Here is a 20,225-nt window from a genome sequence, read left to right on the forward strand (position 1 = left end):
TATGGTATCCAAAAACCTGGAAATGCAAGTCTTCAGGAAAAGCAATCTAAGTGGACAACACATCAGCAGACCCTACAGAGTCCCCCCGGTCTTTCCAAGCACAGTCCCGACACAGGGGTCTTAAGGAATCAGGCTCCAGTTCTAACACGGCTACTCTATCTAGTAGGGTAAATATCACACCTTTGCACCCCCCTGGCATTCTGCCATCGACATGACTTCTCCCGTAACCGCAGACTCCGGATACTACACACATGCACTCACACCCCAACTTAGGGCAAGCAAAAGACCAGCGACGCTTCGGACAGCACGCAGCTCTCCATGCGCAACCCATAGCCTAACCGGAAAAGCCAACTGATTCTCGGCCTCCTTCAGGCGGCAGATGGAGCAGAAAACCTCCCCCGGGTACTTATGACACTCTCCTCACGCCAGGAGGACAACATGAAAAAAAGAGATAAGCAGAAAGAGGCTACGAAGGAAAACAGCGCTACTAATCACCCTCCACATCCAAGCTGTTCAGATAACCACTCGCCCACTAACGAAGGCGTTCCTTGATCGCACGGGTTAGACCACGATCCCGGAGTCTCGCGGCATTTTCTCAGACGCTCCAATATTGAGACCTCTCGCGGGAGTCCCGCGGGCAGCGCCGAATGGTCATGTGACCTCACGGCCCCGCCCACTTCTTCCTTGACCTCGGGCCCGCTTCACGCATGCGCGGGCGGCGGTGGCAGCAGCGAGTTGGCGCGGTGCGAGCGCGAGTGGCGGGATGGTGCTGAACCGGGTGCGGGCGGTTTTCTTCGATCTGGACAACACGCTCATCGACACGGCAGGGGCGAGTAGAAAAGGCATGTTGGAGGTAACGTCCCGACTCCCGCGGTCGTCCTCTGGGCAGGGTCAGCGCGCCCAACCCGTATCGCGCGCTTTCCTGTCCCCTTGGTGTCCTCCCACCCCCGACATTCCCACTGCCGAGTCCATCGACACCGCGCCTGGCGCTGGGTCATCCCGGAGGCACTGGCTTCTCGTCCTTTGAGACCCACCTCGTGAGGGAAGGAGCGGGAAAGAAGGACCAGTGGGCAGGGGAAACTGGCTGGGGAGGCTGCCTTCTCTCACGCCCAGCGGCTTGGGTTACCTGCCTGGCTACGCCCACGTCTGGGAAGCTGGGTTTTAGAAGTTGTTTCCAGCGCTGTGGGACCCGGGAGAATGTCGTTAAAACTGCCACGGTGGCAGAGTTGCCCACAAACATAGACGGTCACCTGGCTTTTTGCCAAGACAGGTTCGGACCAGGCTAGTGTGGCGCCAGGCTCTCCGCGGTTGGCCTCTCCACACCGCGTGGTCTTTGGCAGTGCTTGGTCTTAGGCAGATCTTTGAGGAGACCCAAGAAGTTACACAACTATCAGTGGCGAGCCTGGACTTAATTGACTCCAGAAAATTTTCTCCGCAGAAATTGACCTCCAGTCTCCCTGCTGTGGGTGTGACCCTTAAGATTTCTGAGGTGACACTCACAGCCTGTGCTTGTACAGAGCATTACTTTCATGAGGCATTATTCAGCAGCATCCTCTCCTTTCCATACCCACAAATGCTGAATCAGACCTCTTCAAGGCCCAAGTCCACCCCTGCTTGCTTTCTTCTGCCTTCAGCTCTAGGGAGAAAACCAAGGATTATCAGATGCGAAAACCCACTTTCAAAAGCTAATCCTTCCAACCCTGAGAGTCCCAACCTCTTCATGCTTCATTAGTTAGGTTTTGACTCCCTGGGTTTTTTGTTTTGTTTTGTTTTGTTTTTTTAAGCCCCAAAGGTGGGGCTGGACCGGGGCGACCTCAAGACCTGAGCCCAGGTCAAGAGTCCGATGCTTACCTGACTGAGCCACCTAGGTGCCCCAGGTTTTGACTCCTTGCATCTTCATCCTTTCTTGATGCGTTTCAGTCCTGCATATTCAGGTCTGTCCCATACTTGAAAAAATAAAAAAGGAGCCTCCTTTGAACCTTTCTTCCTTCACTAGATATTTCTCTTGACGGCCTTTTCTGTTGTTGTTTTTAATTTGAATTCAGGTTAGTTATGTAGTGTTTTATTGGTTTCAGGGAATCATCAGTTGCATAGAACACCCAGTGCTCATTACATCAGGTGCCCTCCTGCATGCCCATCATGCTATTACCCCATCCCCCACCCACCTTTCCTCCAGCAACCCTCAAGATTGTTCCCTAGAGTTCAGATTTTCTTATGGTTTGCCTCCTTCTCTGTTTTTATCTTATTTTTCCTTACTTTCCCGTTTTGTTTCTTAAATTCCACGTATGAGGGAAATCATGTGGTATTTGTCTTTCTCTGACTTCTTGAATTAGCATAATACCCTCTAGTTCTATCCATGTTGTTGCAAATGGCAAGATTTCATTCTTTTTGATGGCTGACTAATATACTCCATTGTGGTTTTGATTTGTATTTCCCTGATGCCAAGTGATGTGGAGCATTTTTTCATGTGTCTCTTGGCCATTTTCTTTGGAGAAAAGTCTGTTCATGTCTTCTGCCCATGACTGAATTATTTGGTTTTTGGGTGTTGAGTTCGATAAGTTCTTTATAGATCCTGGATACTAGCCCTTTGTCTGATAAAACATTTGCAAATATATTCTCCCACTCTGTAGGTTGCCTTTTAGTTTTGTCGACTGTTTCCTTTGCTGTGCAAAAGCTTTTTATCTTGGGGTGCCTGGGTGGCTCAGTCGGTTAAACATCTGCCTTTGTTCATGGTCAGGTCATGATCCCAGGGTTCTGGGATCGAGCCTCGCATCCGGCTCCCTGACCAGCAGAAAGCCTGCTTCTCCTTCTCCCTCTGCTGCTCCCCCTGGTTGTGCTCCCTCTCTCTCTCTGTGTCAAATAAATAAAGTCTTTTTTTAAAAAAAAAGCTTTTTCCACGTCTGAGGAAATCATCAGCACCCTAGAGACTGACTGGAAAGCAAGGACTTTGGGTGAATGCACTAAACTCTGCCTCTAGACTTGTAGCCTCCTACCTCCAGGTCCTGGGCGTGAGCCGCGGCCTCCAGCCCAGCTGTCCTTGCTGCAGACCGGCTGCCCCCAGAGCCCACGTCCTTCTATCTTGCCCATTTCTCCTGCCTCATGGGGTTTTGTGCAATTCAAGAGTTTTTCCATAAACTGACCTTGTATTAGTAGAGCCTTTAGGAGATTCTTGTTAGAAACCAAAGCTCTGAACAGTTTTTTTCCCTCGATTCCAACCCAAAGATTTATGTACCTTAATATTAATAGTTTAATCAAATTTGTGGATGGTTTCTCCCCTTTTCTTATTTGACATTCTTAGCCCTAGGTTAGCTTTATCACAGGAATGGTGATGTACATCAGTCCAATAAAATATGAAATAACCATGCTGAAAAAACAAAACAAACAAAAAAAAGCTTATCTTGGTGAAGTCCCAATACATTTTTGCTTTTGTTTCCCTTGCCTCAGGGGATGTGTCTAGCAAGAAGTCAAAGAGGCCAAGGTCAAAGAGATTGCTGCCTGTGTTCTCCTCTGGGATTTTGATGGATTCCTGTCTCACATTTAGGCCTTTCATCCATTTTGAGTCTATTTTTGTGTGTGGTATAAGGAAATGGTCCAGTTTCATTCTTCTGCATGTGGCTGTCCAATTTTCCCAACACCATTTATTGAAGAGACTGTCCTTTTTCCATTGGATATTCTTTCCTGCTTTGTGGAAGATAATTGACCACAGAGTCGAGTCCATTTCTGGATTCTCTGTTCTGTTCCATTGACCTATGTGTCTGTTTTGTGTTGACGGCAATATTTTTCAAAAGAAATCTATATACATTATCTCCACGTCTCCACCTTTTATATATTCCTTAATCCCTTGACATATAGCTTCTCTTTGTGCTACTTAATGAAATAGACTTGCCAGGTCATTGGGCACTTCCCAAATTGCCAGAGTCAATGGACATTTTAAGTCTGTATTAATGACTTTGCTGAGGTATTGCATACTATTGACTATCCCTTCCATTTGCATACCCTTGACCTTAACCTCATGGGCACCACCCTGTGCTGTATTGTCTCCAGTCTCTCTAGCTGTCTTGTGTTCTTGGCAGGTCAAGCCCAGTATATTGAAATTAAATTCTTTTTTTTTTTTTTGAAATTAAATTCTTGATTTAGGCCAAATCATGCTATAGCCTAGAGTTCATGTGTTAAAATCAGGCATTTGAGTTTGAATCACAACTCTCCCAATACCTAGCTGAAAGTGCCTGAACAAGTTCCCTAAACTGTCTAAATCTTAAATCCTTATTTAAAAATTTGAATGGTGATATTAGTCCTCAGTGTCCTTATGAGGTTTAATTGAATGCATGGGAAGTATATAGCATCCAAGCGTAAACTCGATGAATTGTACCATCCACCCTGTCACCCAGTCTGTCCCCTCCTGCATATCCACCCCCCACCACCACCCTTATCTTAATTAAAGGTGTACTTGTCTGTCACCTAGACGATTGCTGTGGTGGTGTCTCCAAGCTTACTGTGTCCAGTTCATCCTCCACGTTCCTGCCAGAGTGAAATTTCTGAAAAAAAGTCAGAGCGTATTTCTCCCTAGTCTTTACACCCTTCCTTATACCAACACTGTATTTTGTTCAAGATATCTTAAAATATACTTATCAAAGGATATTACAATTAATTTTTGCAATTCAGATGCCTGCAACTTAAGAGCTTCTTAAGAGGAAACAAACCATCTTGGTCATATTCATTTGATACATGGTAAATATTAAATGAATAATGGATGAATGGATCAAAATCCAGGTCTTCAGACTTGGTTCGGTTGCCACCTCCTTTATAAACATCCTATTAAACGAGCAGAATTGAGTTGTGTGCTTTTGACTATACAAGGAGTGCTTTATCATGTAAGAATACAATACCATCTGGGGAGCCTGGATGGCTCAGTTGTTTAAGCATCTGCCTTTGCTTTAGGTTATGATCTCGGGGTCCTGGGATTGAGCCCCGCATTGGACTCCCTGTTAAGCGAGGAGCCTGCTTCTCCCTCTGCTCATGCTCTCTCTCTCCCAAATAAATAAATAAAATCTAAAAAAAAAAAAGAATACAACACCATCCATAAATGTTGGCCTATTTAAAAGTAACATACCAGCTTTCATAAATACTCTGATTTATGAAAGGAAAAAGGGAGGAAAGGTCTAGTCATTGCCTTGTGCTTGGGGAGAAGGAGCCATATACTGACTCTATATATCCATTTAATTTTTTTTAATCTTCTGGAAAAGTTACTTCTTTCTGCCATCTTCAGGCCTTTCTTTCAGGGTCACTACCCAAGAGGAAGCTGTCCACAGAATTTGGGGTTTCTCAGTGAACAGAGCAGAAAAGATTTCTGCATTTGTGAGTTTACTTTCTAGTGGTGGTTGATCATGAACATAATACATCAAATGTATGTTTATTTATAAGTATATTCAGAAAAGTGGAGAGGAGAATGAATTGCAGTTTTAAATAGGTTGGTCAGGTAAGTCACATGGAGTAAATGATGTTTGAAGAAAGACTTGGACTAAGTACATGAGGGCTGCTTGAATTGTTAGGCTATATGTAGGCAGTCATAGTGAGCATGTAATTTTTTTTTAAAGATTTTATTCAGGGGCGCCTGGGTGGCTCAGTCGTTAAGTGTCTGCCTTCGGCTCAGGTCACGATCCCAGGGTGCTGGGATCGAGCCCCGCATCGGGCTCTCTGCTCAGCGGGAAGCCTGCTTCTCCCTCTCCCACTCCCCTTGCTTGTGTTCCCTCTCTTGCTGTGTCTGTCAAATAAATAAATAAAATCTTTTAAAAAAAATAAAAAATAAAGATTTTATTCATTTATTTTAGAGAGAGTGAGTGCAAGCGTGGGGAGGAGCAGAGGGAGAGAGAGCATCCCAAGGGAACCCCACACTGAGCGTGGAGCCTGAATGGGGCTCCGTCCCAGGAACCCGAGATCACAACCTGAGCTGAAATCAAGAGTCAGACGCCCAACCAACTGAGCCACCCAGGTGCCCCTGTAAGCATGTATTTTTAACTCAGTTTTATTTGGAATTCAGCCACTTCATATCATATCATAGTGTTACAGTATTATATAGTTCCTACACTAGCTCTCAAAGAGTGTTTAAATCACAATTAGCTAAAAACTAGTACTGATGATAGTTATCTTTAATTCTGGGTCCAGAGAGCAGGTTGGAAGGATATAGTTTCCTTTCTGTATCAGTTAAGATGAGACTTAGAGTTTTGAAGTAGAAGCTTGAGTTTATCTTATCTACAAATTGATCTCCCCCTTCTCCCCTTCACTATCTTAGGGCCCTTTTCTTCAGGCCCCTAGGTACCTGGTGGGCTTAATTGTACTCAGAATCCTTTTCAAGCCGCCTTATCCCTTGCACAAAATGTCATCATACCTCCAGATTAGAGATCATTTTCCTCCACCCCCAATTCAATCAAAATTCCTATTTTCTCAGTGCAGGGATTAGGATTGTTTATACTAGTAATAATATGAACTAATTCAAGTTAGGTGTTTTTTGTTTTTATTGAAGTATAGTTGATACACAATGTTACGTTAGTTTCAGGTGTACAACAGTGATTCTCAATAGGTGTTATTTCTGTTTTAATAATATGTAAATGGCTGATAAAGTTTTTCCCCAAATATGTTAATATTAAAATGCTACCTGGGGGCGCCTGGATGGCTCAGTCGGTTAAGCAACTGCTTTCAGCTCAGATCCGAGCCTTGCATCAGGCCCCCTGCTCAGCAAAGGAACCTGCTTCTCCTCCTCCTTCTGCTGCTCCCCCTGCTTGTGTGCTCTCTCTCTCTCTGTCAAATAAATAAAATCTTTAAAAAAAATGCTACTTGTGATCCCAATTGAATCTGCAATTAGTTGCTGTGTGAAAAAATGGAAAAGTTAAATCAGAGGATATAATGGGAAGAAATTTCAAAACTTGAAAGTGGTATGCTATACCTTTACAAGACTCTTCCCTTTAAGGTGAGCTAATTCTGTTTTTTCAGAGCCCTAAAAACGTGAAATGAATTGCCAATTGCAGGAACAGGAAATTGGACAGTTCTGGGAGCTCTCTGTTGGCTATGAGCCAGCTCCTATTTAAGCTTAAGCACTGTGGATTTCTAGAGGCCTGTGTTCTTTTATTGTGTAGCAATAGGTTTGCTAATAAAACTTTAGGGTAACCTTCCATCATAGCTCAAGAGTAATTTTTTTTTTAAAGATTTTATTTATTTATTTGACAGAGACACAGCGAGAGAGGGAACACAAGCAGGGGGAGTGGGAGAGGGAGAAGCAGGCTTCTGCTGAGCAGGGAGCCCAATGCAGGGCTCGATCCCGGGATGCTGGGATCAGGACCTGAGCCGAAGGCAGACACCCAACGACTGAGCCACCCAGGTGCCCCAGCTCAAGAGTAATTCAACTGACATTGTTAGAAAAGATGGTGACATGCGCATGGAGGCTGTAAAAGCTCGGTTTGTTAACTGAAATTTAACTTTGCCTTCCCCTAAAATTCTTAGGAATGGTGTATTTTTCTTGAAGAAATAAGACTTCTTAACTATTGCATTTTTTTGAAGAGCACAAATAGCCTGAACAATATTTACTTTTGATGTGATTCTTATACTTTTTTTTTTTAAGATTTTATTTATTTATTTGACAGAGAGAGACACAGAGAGGGAATGCAAGCAGGGGGAGTAGGAGAGGGAGAAGCAGGCTTCCCACCAAGCAGGGAGCCCATGCGGGGCTGGATCCCATGACCTGAGCCGAAGGCAGACGCTTAACAACTGAGCCACCCAGGTGCCCCAATGTGATTCTTATACTTTGAAGGAGGAAAAATGTGTCTATTAATCTCTTTCCCCTTTTCAGTAGGTGAATTGAGTGTCTGGTGTGAGTAGCATACTTCTTGTTCCCTGTATAGTTTAGGGCAACATATTTTAACTTGTTTGACCTCCTTGCTTCAGCAGCAGACAGTTTTTAGTCCCAGCTACGTGCATTACACTCATTATCCAAAGATCCAAAGTTGTCTTGGCATTGTCAACTTTCCCCAGATGTCCCTAAGATAGGGACTTCAAATGCAGGTAGTCCATTTGGGAGGTGATCCTTGCAAGTGCTGTAGAAGAATGGTGGAATCATACAAGGAAGGGAGGGAATCTAATAAATGAGCAGGTTACTGGTGTGAACAGTTGGGGAACTCTGGGAGACAGCATACAGAGCATGCTTCAGTTGTCCCTCCCAAGGGACAAGAAAGCTGGGATATTAATCTACCAATTTGTGCCCCTCATTGGTTGAGGCCCACTTCCAGGGCAACACTTCAGCCCCAGCTTGTGTGCATGGGTGTGCCCATGGTCAAATAAAGCCCTTGGTTACTTAGAGTATGAAGCCCAATTGGCATTACAGTATCACTTAATAGTATGAAGCCACTGGCATGTATGGAAACTGTGTGCCAAGGGGACTTGGGTAGCATCTATAGCAGCGTGGGATTGAAGGCCCTTTACTAACCAGTTGCAAACATGCTCTTCAGCCTCCTCTTTTAGGATCCTCCCTCATATGCCTTCCATTTCAGCTTGAAATCAGCTTCTCACCTTTCCCAGTTCTCAAAATTCTAAGCTCCGTAGCTTTGTTCTTGCTATTCCTTCTGTCTAGAATGATTTCATTCTCCTCCCAGGCCCACCTTCTAGGCTTGGTAATACCTTGGTTTAAATGTTACTTTCTCAGGGTGCCTGGGTGGCTCAGTCCTTAAGCATCCACCTTCAGCTCAGGTCATGATCCCAGGGTGCTGGGATCAAGCCCCACATTGGGCTCCCTGCTCAGTGGGAAGCCTGCTTTTCCCTCTCCCACTCCCTCTGCTTGTGTTCCCTCTCTCACTGTCTCTTTGTCAAATAAATAAAATCTTTAAAAAAGTTAGAAAAAAAAGCTACTTTCTCTGCCAGGTCTTATCCAATAACCCTGTGGAATGACTTGCTTCTTACATTTTATTTCCACCGTTGTTTAGATGACTGTCATAGCACTCAACCCAGCATTTATGTTGGTTGCATACCTGCTTATTTCCCCCCCCAGATAATGTCATGAGGGCAACAGACCCAGTCTCCACTGCCTAATACAATAGTGTAAAGGTAAGCACATGTGCTTTGGAAGTAGGCAAGTGTGGATTTAAATCCCAGCTTGGGCAAGTTACTTAATAGTTCTGAATTTCCATTTCCTCATTTCAAAAAGGGGAGTGCCTCGCAGAGTTGTGGAAAAGGTTAGAAATAATATATGTGAGCATTAGGCACAATGCTTGCCACATTAGGGTTTCTGTAAATGTTAAAAGAGGCCAAATGGAAAAGAACCTAATATAATAAAAGCCGAGATAAAAAGTCGGGGGAACACAAGAGGGAGCGTGTAATTCTAACAAGGGAGTCAGAACCAATGTAACAGAGGGTGACTCGAACTCCTTGAAGTTTTTTATCTGGAAAACTAGGTTTGGAAAAAGCCCTGGGTCATTAAACTGCTGAAATCATGGAACATGCTTGATTCTTTTTTTTTTTTTTTTAAGATTTTATTTATTTGACAGAGACACAGCGAGAGAGGGCACACAAGCAGGGGGAGTGGGAGAGGGAGAAGCAGGCTTCCCACTGAGCAGGGAGCCCGATGCGGGGCTCGATCCCAGGACCCTGGGATCATGACCTGAGCCAAAGGCAGACGCTTAATGACTGGGCCACCCAGGCGCCCCAACATGCTTGATTCTGTTAGAACTGAATACATGTTTTTAAAAGTACAGAATTAGGTCCCATTTTATATGGTGGTCAGTTTAGGCCTTCAAAACGTAAAATGGGTGTAGATAAAAGGATGAACCAGCATTATTTTTGGGAAGAGTCTATATAATGGTTGTGAGGAATTTAAAATGTTTTACTAAATTTAAACCTAGGTTTTATTTCTATTTCTTCATAACCAGAATGGAAGGTGGTAGACTGCCAAATGAAGGGTTTTTATGACCTATATCTGAAGATACTTCTTAGAATAGAAATCGGTCAGGCGCCTGGGTGGCTCAGTTGGTTAAGAGACGGCCTTCAGCTCAGGTCATGATCCTGGAGTCCCTGGATCGAGTCCCGCATCGGGCTTCCTGCTCGGCAGGGAGCCTGCTTCTCCCTCTGACCCTCCCCCCTCTCATGTGCTCTCTCTCTCTCATTCTCTCAAATAAATAAATAAAATCTTTTTTTTAAAAAAAAAGAAAGGAATCCCTTCCAAAAATCATATTTAAAAAAAAAGAATAGAAGTCAGTCAAAAATATGAATGAGTGGTGTAGAGAGATTGGGAAATCTTCCCTCTGATATTCTTTGAAAATGAGACCAATTCCCACCAGAAATGGTGTGGTAACAGAGCTGCCTTAAGGCAGGCACATGGAGTTGGAATCTCTACTCTGGCATTATAGGAACATGGCTTGGCTTCTCAGAGCATGACTATAAAAGACCTGAAGTGTGTTAATGGAGTTTTCCTTTATTTAGGTGATAAAGCTCTTACAATCAAAATACCATTACAAAGAAGAGGCTGAAACCATTTGTGACAAAGTTCAAGTTAAACTCAGCAAGGAATGTTTTCATCCTTCCAGTACATGCATTACTGACCTAAGGACTTTACACTGGGAAGAAGCAATCCAGGAAACAAAGGGTGGTGCAGCCAATAGGAAATTGGCTGAAGAATGTTATTTCCTGTGGAAATCTACACGTTTACAGCATATGATACTAGCAGAAGATGTTAAAGCCATGCTCACTGAACTTCGGAAGGAGGTCCGCCTACTTTTATTAACAAATGGAGACCGACAGACCCAGAGGGAGAAGATCGAGGCTTGTGCCTGCCAGTCCTATTTTGACGCTATCATTGTAGGTGGAGAGCAGAAAGAAGAGAAACCAGCACCTTCCATATTTTATCACGGCTGTGATCTCCTCGGAGTACAGCCTGGGGACTGTGTGATGGTTGGTGACACGTTAGAAACAGATATACAAGGAGGCCTCAATGCAGGGCTGAAAGCAACAGTCTGGATAAATAAAAATGGAATAATGCCACTGAAGTCATCCCCCATGCCACATTATATAGTTTCTTCTGTGCTAGAGTTACCTGCTCTCTTACAAAGTATAGATTGTACAGTCAGTATGTCAGCTTAAGGCACATAAAAGGGCATGATTTTGTATTTTTAGGGTCAAATTACAGGTTTTGAACTAAGAAAAGTTAAGGCATTCCATATACTAAGACCCAGTTCTAAGAATAATTTTACTTACGATTAATAGCCAATCAACCACTGACTGGTATTTATATCTGGAAATCCAGAGTACCTTAATTAATACAAGTTACTTTTAGTAGTATAATCCAGAAAACTTGAGGAAATATATTATTTGTTAATCTGTGACTTGAGGTTTTTAAAAAATTATTAGTCTTTTAGCATCTTGGATCCATGAAGATACCAGGCAAGATAGCTTATACATGGATGCACAAATACAGGTTTTATGTTGTGTCTTAAAAATAGATATTTTTTTAAAATAGATATTCTAAAACATATATAATAGAGATTTATCAGAACAATTGGATCTGATTAATAGGAAATAAGTGCTAAGTCACATGCCAATCAAGGCACTCCATAGTGAAATTATTTTGCATATTTTCTTTTTTAAAAGATATATACCATATTTTTGCCTACTTTGAATATATATGTTCTTTTATGAATCCAGTTTTTCTGCATGACCTTTTTTTGGGTGCAGGGGGGCATTTTCCTATGGTATATACGTGACAAATAGATTTCTCCAGTAAAAAAGCCATTAAAACCAACATGTGGTGCTCCTTTTCCATGGCAGTTTCACATCTTTCCAGAGTGCACTTGTAGGTTCTTATTAGTCTTTACCTCTTACAGAAGTATTTTTACAATCTTTTCCCAGGTATACAATTGGGTTCAGGGGACTAGACTGCCTGGCTGGGGATAAGTACAAGCCACATGGCACCAAAAGTCATTTTCCTTCTGTGGATACCTCAGAGGTGCAGCCTAACCATGTAGTCTCCCATAAATTCTCTACTGACTGAATAGTTTCACCCATATGATGAAAGCTAATAGAAAATTATGTTTTGCTATGAAATAATTTCAGGGTGCCATTTTAATATAATTTAAGTGGCTCTTGGTGTGATGTCCCCTGTCTTTCAAATTTTAGGAAATATATCCTGTTTCACAGTTTCTATATCCAATTCAGTGTTCACTTTGAGTTTATTAATTAATGACTAAGACATCTTGCAACTAGAAAACTTTCTAGGCCATTAAGCTAGACATTCTCATGTCTTCACCAACTTGGAGTAAAATGGTTAAGGAAAAAAATGATTTGGGTTGGTTTTTGGCAGGTTTTTTTTTTTTTTAACTTTTGTATAAGAAGCTACTAATGTAAAATATTAGACTGTTAGAATATATATAGCTATGACTCCTTTAAATATCCTATGATTATGATACTTAGATTCTAGAGTATGCCTATCCTTAACTTATTTCTTTAGCCAGTCATTTCCTGCCTATTGCCAAGAACAGGATTCTCTGCTTTTGTGCAAATGTCCTGTTGTGTTTACTTTTCACTCTTAATTTTTACAACTGTGATTGTGTCCTTGACTGTCCCAGGGTGTTGTTGCTATGAAGCTAAACATTTGTGAACAGGGTATGTTTGTGTATAGTTTCAGGTATGGTACCCATGTGACCTTGATTATATTTTAGCTATTTAAAAATTATTAAATTGGAGGATCTAGGCAGAAAAATAATTGTATGTGGTTTCTCTGATATATTGATGTGTGATGCTGAGGGTTTGTCCTTTTAGCTATCCCAAAGGATGGATGTAGGCAATGTCACATTCACTCTGCTAACTGGAGAAGGTTCATTGCTTCTAGATCATAATGACAGACCTCAGCAAGATAGTTCCTAGGATGTCAAGTGAGCAGTTCTTCAGCAAAAGTTATGGGGTGGGGGGTGTGGCTTGTTTCCTTGTTCTTCCAGTTTGCATTTGGTACATGCAGTAATGCAATATTGCATTCCATTTGCACCCTTCCTTGGAGAAAAACTTGGTGGTTTTCTACCTTCCAAGTGGAACGTTAAAGAAGATATTAAGAAATCTTGGGATAGACCTATGATTTTATTAATGTTTTTGTTTTTAGAATAATATTTTTCAAGATTAAAAAAATGATGTAATAATAGTATCCTATCATCTTTATTTTTCTCAGTTTTCCATAGTGGTATGCTTTACAAAGCCCTAAATTCTTAATTGTCCAGAGGCTATCCCAAGCATCAGTTATAGAGGAAGGCCTAGAGTAGACAAAAATGGACACTGCACCTGGAATACTAACACAAAGATGGATGTTTCTGATTCCATATACACATGCAACCCACTGGTGCACAAATATCTTAGATCTGATCGTAACCAGGACCCAGTGGATGTTCAGTAAGTATTGTAGGAAAGGGTTTTTGTAGTTACAAAGGTACTTGGTTTAGCACTTTCAGACTTCTTTGTAACCTGCAGTAAGTTTCCATCACCACCCATTAAGCACATTTATTAATAGTGAATACTGGGGCACCCAAGTGCCCAGTCAGTTCAGCATCTGCCTTCAGCTCAGGTCATGATCTCAAGGTCCTGAGATGGAGTCCTGCATTGGGCTCCCTACTCAGCGGGGAGTCTGCTTCTCCCACTGCCCCTCCCCCTGCTTGTGCTCACTCGCTCGCTCTCATACTCTCAAATCTATACTGAACATATTAGCTACTATATATTAAATACAGTTTAATATATAATTTATATATTAAATACAGTATTAATATAAATACTATATGCTAAATACAGTTTTATATATTTACTATGTAAAACTATATACACTATTATATAGTGTATATATATAATATCCAGAATGAATATATATATAATATATATATATAATATATATATATAATATAGAGAGTGAATGTGACACTGCTTACATCCATCCTGTGGGATAGCTAAAAGGACAAATGCTCAGCATCACACATCAATATATTAGAGTATTCTATATAACACTATTACATCATTTTTTAAATCTTGAAGAAGAATATTCTAAAAGCAAAAAACAAAAACAATAACTGAGGCAAGTTTTATAAAACTGCTTGCCATACACGATCAGTTTTTTTCACTCCACCTTTTTAAATTAGGGAATGTATTCACATTTGAACAATTACTTTTTGTAGTACACAAGTCAAAAGAATGAAAAGGTGAATGGCAAAGTCTCCTCTTTCCCAGAGGTCCACCACTCCTATAAGCCACTGCTGTGAGCAACTTCCTGTGTATCTGCATATATAGGTACATATGACTATACAGAATTCCTCTTAATTTAGGTAGGTTTTTTATTTCTGCTTTTCAGTTTTAGAAAAAAAAAAAATGCTCTTGCTAAGATACTGACTGAAATAGAGAGTCCTAAAACTTCTGTTTAAGTCATTCATGTTAGGAATGTATACCTTTATGGACTCTGCCATCCACTGTCGTTCTTGTTAACATCATCAATAAAAGTGATGGTTCCCTTGATGTTCCCTGTTCCTATCATTCACTTTGAGGGGAAGGTCAGCACAGCTATGGAGCCCTTGCCCTGCTCCACTCTGATGTGTTTTCTTCCACTTGCTGCATATTGCCATCCTAGTGACTCCCTTTGCCTCTTACCTTGGATTTCCTGGTTTTGTCCTGCATGTTCCCATGTTTCATTTGTTCCCTCTTTTTGGTGGCATGCCTCTTTGAGTAGGTTCTCTAAATGTGTGTGAGAGGTCAAATGTTTAAGATCATAAGTGTCTGAAAATGCCTTTACTCTTCTCCCATCATTAACAGTTAACAACATGCATTTGGATGTCATTTTCATTCGGAATTTCAAAGGCACTGCTCTGTGGTCTTCTAGCAGCCATACTTACATGATCAGTTTTTTCTCTCCTGAAGCTCTTAGAACTGTAGTTTTCCCCCAGTGGTCCATGATGATACATCTTGGTGATGGTCTGTTTTCATCCTGTGTGCTTGGCACTCTGAACCCTTCTGATCAAAATCTTAATATTATTCAGTCTCCTGGAAAATGTAATTACTTCATTGAAAATTGCTTCCCCACTGTTTTTTCCTGCTTTCATTTTCTGTAACTCCTACTATTCAGATGATGGACCTCCTCTCTTTTCTCTCCTATTTTTCCATCTCTTTTTGTTCCACTTTGGGGGCGGCTTCTTCAACTATATCTTATAGTCCTATTGATTTTTCCCCCGTTAATCATATTTTTTAATTTCCAAGAGCTTTGTTTTGTTTTCTAAATGTTCCTTTTTAATAACACTGTTTGTTTTGAGTGAAATATTGTCTCTGAGAAAATTAAGTTTTTGAAGAATCCACAGAATCCACTATTTCTTCCAAGTTGCTCTAATCCGTTTATTTGGATCTATTTGTTCACATTAAAGGCTTTCCTCACATACCCAGAAATCCTTGGTATTCATGAATAAGAGGAAGGATGAAGATGCTGACTGGAAGCTCTGCACAAGTGGGTGGGGCTTGTCAACTTGGTGGCTCTTTTACTATAGGATATCAGGGTAGGGTGTTCATTGGAGAACCCCTGAGATCACCATTTTAAGCTCCTTGCTTTTGGTTGGTCTGATCCTCTAGAGAATTGCTCAGTCTCCTGACTGAAGGGTAGAGGTCTGATGTCAGCACCTAGGAATTGAGTGGGAAAGAGGTATTCGTATAGTCACTTAATATCTGTTTCTGGTTAATTCTGTTTCTAATTAAGCCCAATTATATGTGCTATCCCCCAGTTTAGACATCCTCTGTTTTACTCTCCAGAGTAACATCCCAACTTCTCTGGAGTTAGGACTTCAGGGTGGGGTGGGGGCAGGAATTGTATTTTGAACACTTTTTACCCCAACCTCCTTAATTCAACTCCCCATCACCCTTCTCCTTAAGGCCTGGCATCTGGTAGTGTTTGTGCCTAAATTTTTGGACGAATCTACTATGTACCTAACCTCATGGCTTCTCAGCTCCTCCCACTGTTGGTCCAGACTCTGCTTTCCTGGGTCTACTAATTATTTGCCACTTGTCCACGTTTCCAGCTTTCAAAATTTTGTTGGTGCCTGTTTTCCTGGTGTGTATGTGTGTGTGTTCAGATTCCTTTACTATGGTTTAGTTGAGTTTGGGGTAGAAACAATATTAGATGTGTAGTTCCTTGTATAACAATATGGAAGATGTTTTCTGTTTCATGTTTAATGTAGGTGGAGACCACAAAATCAGTCCTGTGCCCCATAGTCACTATCCACAGCTTAAGAAATGCTGTCCATTTGAGGTGGAGATTTGCAGCATGCCTATAGCCTTTTTCTTCCTTTTAATTTTGTTTTGAATTATGTATGCAGCTTATTTCTTAAGATCTCTTCCTCAACTCCCTTTTTCTCTATATTCTTGTATATGACATTTTGGCTTGTCTCATGATGGTGGGTCTCGTTCTGTGTTCCTGAATTTTCAACATTGCTTGGACATCGATACTTGTTTTGATTGACAACTCTGTTCCTATGATCACTTCTAAGCTATAGTCTCTTAGATTTCTTTGTAATTAAAATCCTTCTGAAGGGGGGGTACATGTGATTTATGCTTTTAAAAAATTAACTTACTCTAGGGCTCAAAAAACGTATTTTTAATCAGTCTTCCAATATGTAACATATATGACAATATAGTTATTTCCACTGGATTTCTTGGAAGATTTTTTTCTGGAGTGTCAGTCTGACCTTTTATGATGGATAAGATGATAAAATGGCTTAAAGAAATTGTTCATGATTTTACCGAAATGGGAAAAAGAGTGACTGCTTATGGGTATAGAGTCTCCTTATGGAATGACAAAAATATTCCAGAACTAGATAGTGCTGATAGTTTGTGAATGTACTAAATACCCCTAAATTGTACAATTGTAAGTGATTTAAAACTTAAATTTTTTTATGGTTTATTTGTTGGTGTATATCACCCATATTCCACTTGCTGAGTTTCTAACAGATGTAGATTTAGTTTTTTTGCATATCTCCCAAGCTTGAAATCTGTCCTTAAAAATTTAACAAATAACAGTAAGATACACTTTGAAAACCACACACACAGTGCTCCACTAAGTGTCCAGCAGATGTTGGTAAAAATGGGACAGTTCTCCCCTGAAAACAACTCTCTCATTAGATTTAACTCCTTAGAATGAGCAAATTTTGTGGGAATTTGGTGGGTTAACTCCTCGCTCTAAGAATGATAAACAACGCCGAGCCAAAGTAAGAGCAATGGGTATGCTGCACACTGAGGCTGGTGAAATAACTTGTGCAGGGTCCTGCCATGTGAGAGCCTAGCCATACTCACTCCCAGGGCCACCATATTCTCTGCTTGCCCCCAGTGAAGTGCTAGATATTGTGGCAGGTTATGTAGAGAAAGAGAACACATGTGGGGGGAGGGGCAGAAGAAGAGGGAGAGAATCTCAAGCAGACTGCTGAGCGGGGAGCCCAACATGGGGCTTGATCCTAGGACCCCAAGATCATGACCTGTGCCAAAACCAAGAGCCAGATGCTTTAAACACCTGAGCCACCCAGGTACTCTGATACTGTAGCAGGTTAAAGAAAGCAAGGATCGCATTTGGAATACCAACAGATACGAACGCTAAGGAACTTAATAGGAAATACATGTGCAACCAGTGAGCTGAACAAGGATGACACTGGAATGTAATCAAAATGAAACTTTTCTGTCACCTATTGTCCTTTAATATTGACACAGGTGGGGAAGCTTTCTCCTGCCAGTGGATGAAGACTAGATGAAAACTCCAGGCTCCAGGCTTTTCTGTTCATTCCTAGGAAATAGTCCTAGGATCACTTTAAGTCACAGTCTTGATTCAGATGTGTAAATGGATCCTCCCTGTGTGATGAAGTAGTTTTCTTTTGCACTCCTCTGTTCCTGAGCAGAGGGGAGGTGTGGGAGGTGGACAGGGAGGTTCTCACTCGGTCAGAGCCTGCTGCTGTCCTGAGTTGGCTCCACAGCCTAAAGGTGCAGCAGGCTTTCACACCTCACTACCTTGTGGGAACTCACAGGAGCTTTTCAGAGCCCCTGCTGGACTCCTGCATCTGCTGCTTCTGGTCCCCTTCTCCAGGAGGCTGCCCCACCAGCCCCGCTTCTCGCAGACCTCTCCACCACTATCACTAGTGACATTCCCTTCCTTTCCCAGGCAGTGCTCCTGGGAAGGGTTCTAACTGGTTCCAGGTCAGCCTCTCTCCCATGTCCTTGCCCCACTGTCAGTGAGAAGTAGGTTACACCCACCCACAGCCCTCTCCTGTCCTTGACTCCCCTGCCACAACCCCTTGAACTCGCATGCTTTCTGCAGGAAATGTGTGTCACCCTCTCTGAGTTTTACACTGCATCTCACTCTCCAGGTTTGAGGTTAAGGAGGTAGTTCCTCTACCACCCCATAAGGAGATGGGACTCGGGCTGCAGAATCTCTCTCCACAGAAACTCCATTATTCCCTTCCACCTCCAGCTCCACTTTCTCTACTCTTCATATTGTAAAGTGAGTGGGAGAGCTCAGAAGTCAGGAAACAAGCGCTGGACTAACTACCTTGAACACTCTACCAGGGAGCCCCACAATAAGTTTGGTATCTGATGTCTGCTGCTTAGATCACAGCTTCGGTTTTGACATCCTGGTATACAAGCAAGGCGTAAGGTACAAAATCGAACACTTCCTAGAAGAACATCAGGTAAGGGAGCTACTGTGCAGTGGCCATGGATCTTAAGGTAGGTATTGAAGGAAGCAAAATATCTGCTCTGGGCAAAGAAGGGAGAGAACATTTGCAGAGAACAACATTTCAGTTTAACAGAAACTTATTGGACCCCTACTGAGCGCCAAGCATTCTAAATCTGCAGAAAAGGAAAGTGATCAGCCTGGTTGGAGAAAGGAGTCTGAGTAGGGATGGTGAGAAATGAAATTTGGATATGTAGGATGGGCAGTCAAAAGCAGGCTGTGAATATGAGGCTGGGAGTACGGAGAAAATTGTCATCAACATGGTAGAAAAGGAGGTGGTGAGGCTTATGTATATGTTTATGGATTTGTGTGCATGTGTGTAATGGGGTGCGTGAGCAGGTGTGGGTATGGGGTGAAAATATATAAGTGTAAGTGCATGCAGAAGTGTATGTCTGAAGTAGATTGGGTATGTATAGTGTATGTGTGCATATCTGTAGAAGGGGTGTGTGTGTCTGTGCATAGTGAGGTCTCTGTGTGGTGGGGAGCACTTATAGAGGGTTGTGTGGGTGAGTATGTATGGCTCTGTGTTTGGGAGTGTGTACATAATGGGCTGCATGCACGTGTATATATGCAAGTAGTGGGGTGTGTGTAATGGTGTGCATGTATAGGGAGTTTGCATGTATGCAGTGGGGTTTGCATGTAAATAGAATTTGTGTAGGGGTGTGTGTGTGAGTATTGTATGTGCTGAGTACTGTGGTATACATTTGTGAAGTATGTGTAATGGGGTGCTTATGTGTGTGTGTGATTAATGGGTATTTGTGAGTAGTGGGGCATATATGTAGTGGAAGGTATTTAGTGGAATTATGTGTGAGTGGTTGGGTGTGTATGTAGTGGAGTCATGTGTGTGAGGAGTGGGATTGCATGTGTAGGTGTGAGTAGTGAGTATTCATGTGCTTGATGGGGTATCTGTAGTGGGATTGTGTGCTGTGGGGTGTGTAGGTGGTATGGGGTATGCCTAGTGGGCTGTACATGTATGCTTAGTGAGTGGTTGGGTGTCAGTGTGTGCAGTGTTGTTGTGTTAATAGGGTGTGTATATGTGTAATGGTGGCCAAATAAGAACAATATGAAAAGTAGACCCCTTTATTGGGGTTAAAACATGCTTGGGTAAAAGAGACAGAGAAAGGCTGGGAATCTCATTTAAGATGCAGACCAATTGTTTCTCTGCCAATCCTTTCCTCAAACCAAAGCTCCTTCTTAGAGGAGCTGCTGTCTTTGACCTCTTCTCTGACTCCTCTGGCTGGTCAGTTGGCATCCACCAAATGAGCGCAGTGTGCAAGCTGAATTCTGTGCACAATTTGGGACTCAGGGGCTCTGGGTTGGGAATTCCCCTCTAAAATGCCCATGGGGGCCAGACCCACCTGAGGATGAGCCAAAGGGGCCAGTGTGAGGGCATGGAAGTGGTGTGGAGAGGTGACCCACAGGAAGGCCCATCATCAAGCCAAACAAAACAGGTCTGAGGCAAAACCACAGGGCTCCTGTC

At 42.2% G+C, this 20,225-nt stretch overlaps 1 protein-coding gene across 1 annotated transcript; it reads left to right on the forward strand.

The window, feature by feature from the left end:
• The first annotated feature begins 695 nt into the window (after window positions 1–695).
• NANP (N-acetylneuraminic acid phosphatase) lies at window positions 696–14,511 on the forward strand. Its single transcript, XM_045885325.3, has 2 exons — window positions 696–853; window positions 10,459–14,511. The coding sequence occupies exons 1-2, from the start codon at window positions 764–766 to the stop codon at window positions 11,113–11,115; spliced, it is 747 nt and encodes a 248-aa protein (XP_045741281.1). The 5' UTR covers window positions 696–763; the 3' UTR covers window positions 11,116–14,511.
• The last annotated feature ends 5,714 nt before the right edge of the window (window positions 14,512–20,225 follow it).

The sequence above is a fragment of the Mirounga angustirostris genome, unplaced genomic scaffold (assembly GCF_029215605.1).
Source record: "Mirounga angustirostris isolate CCGP_5_RB_7025 unplaced genomic scaffold, mMirAng1.0.hap1 SCAF_10, whole genome shotgun sequence".
NCBI classification, from domain to species: Eukaryota; Metazoa; Chordata; class Mammalia; order Carnivora; family Phocidae; genus Mirounga; species Mirounga angustirostris.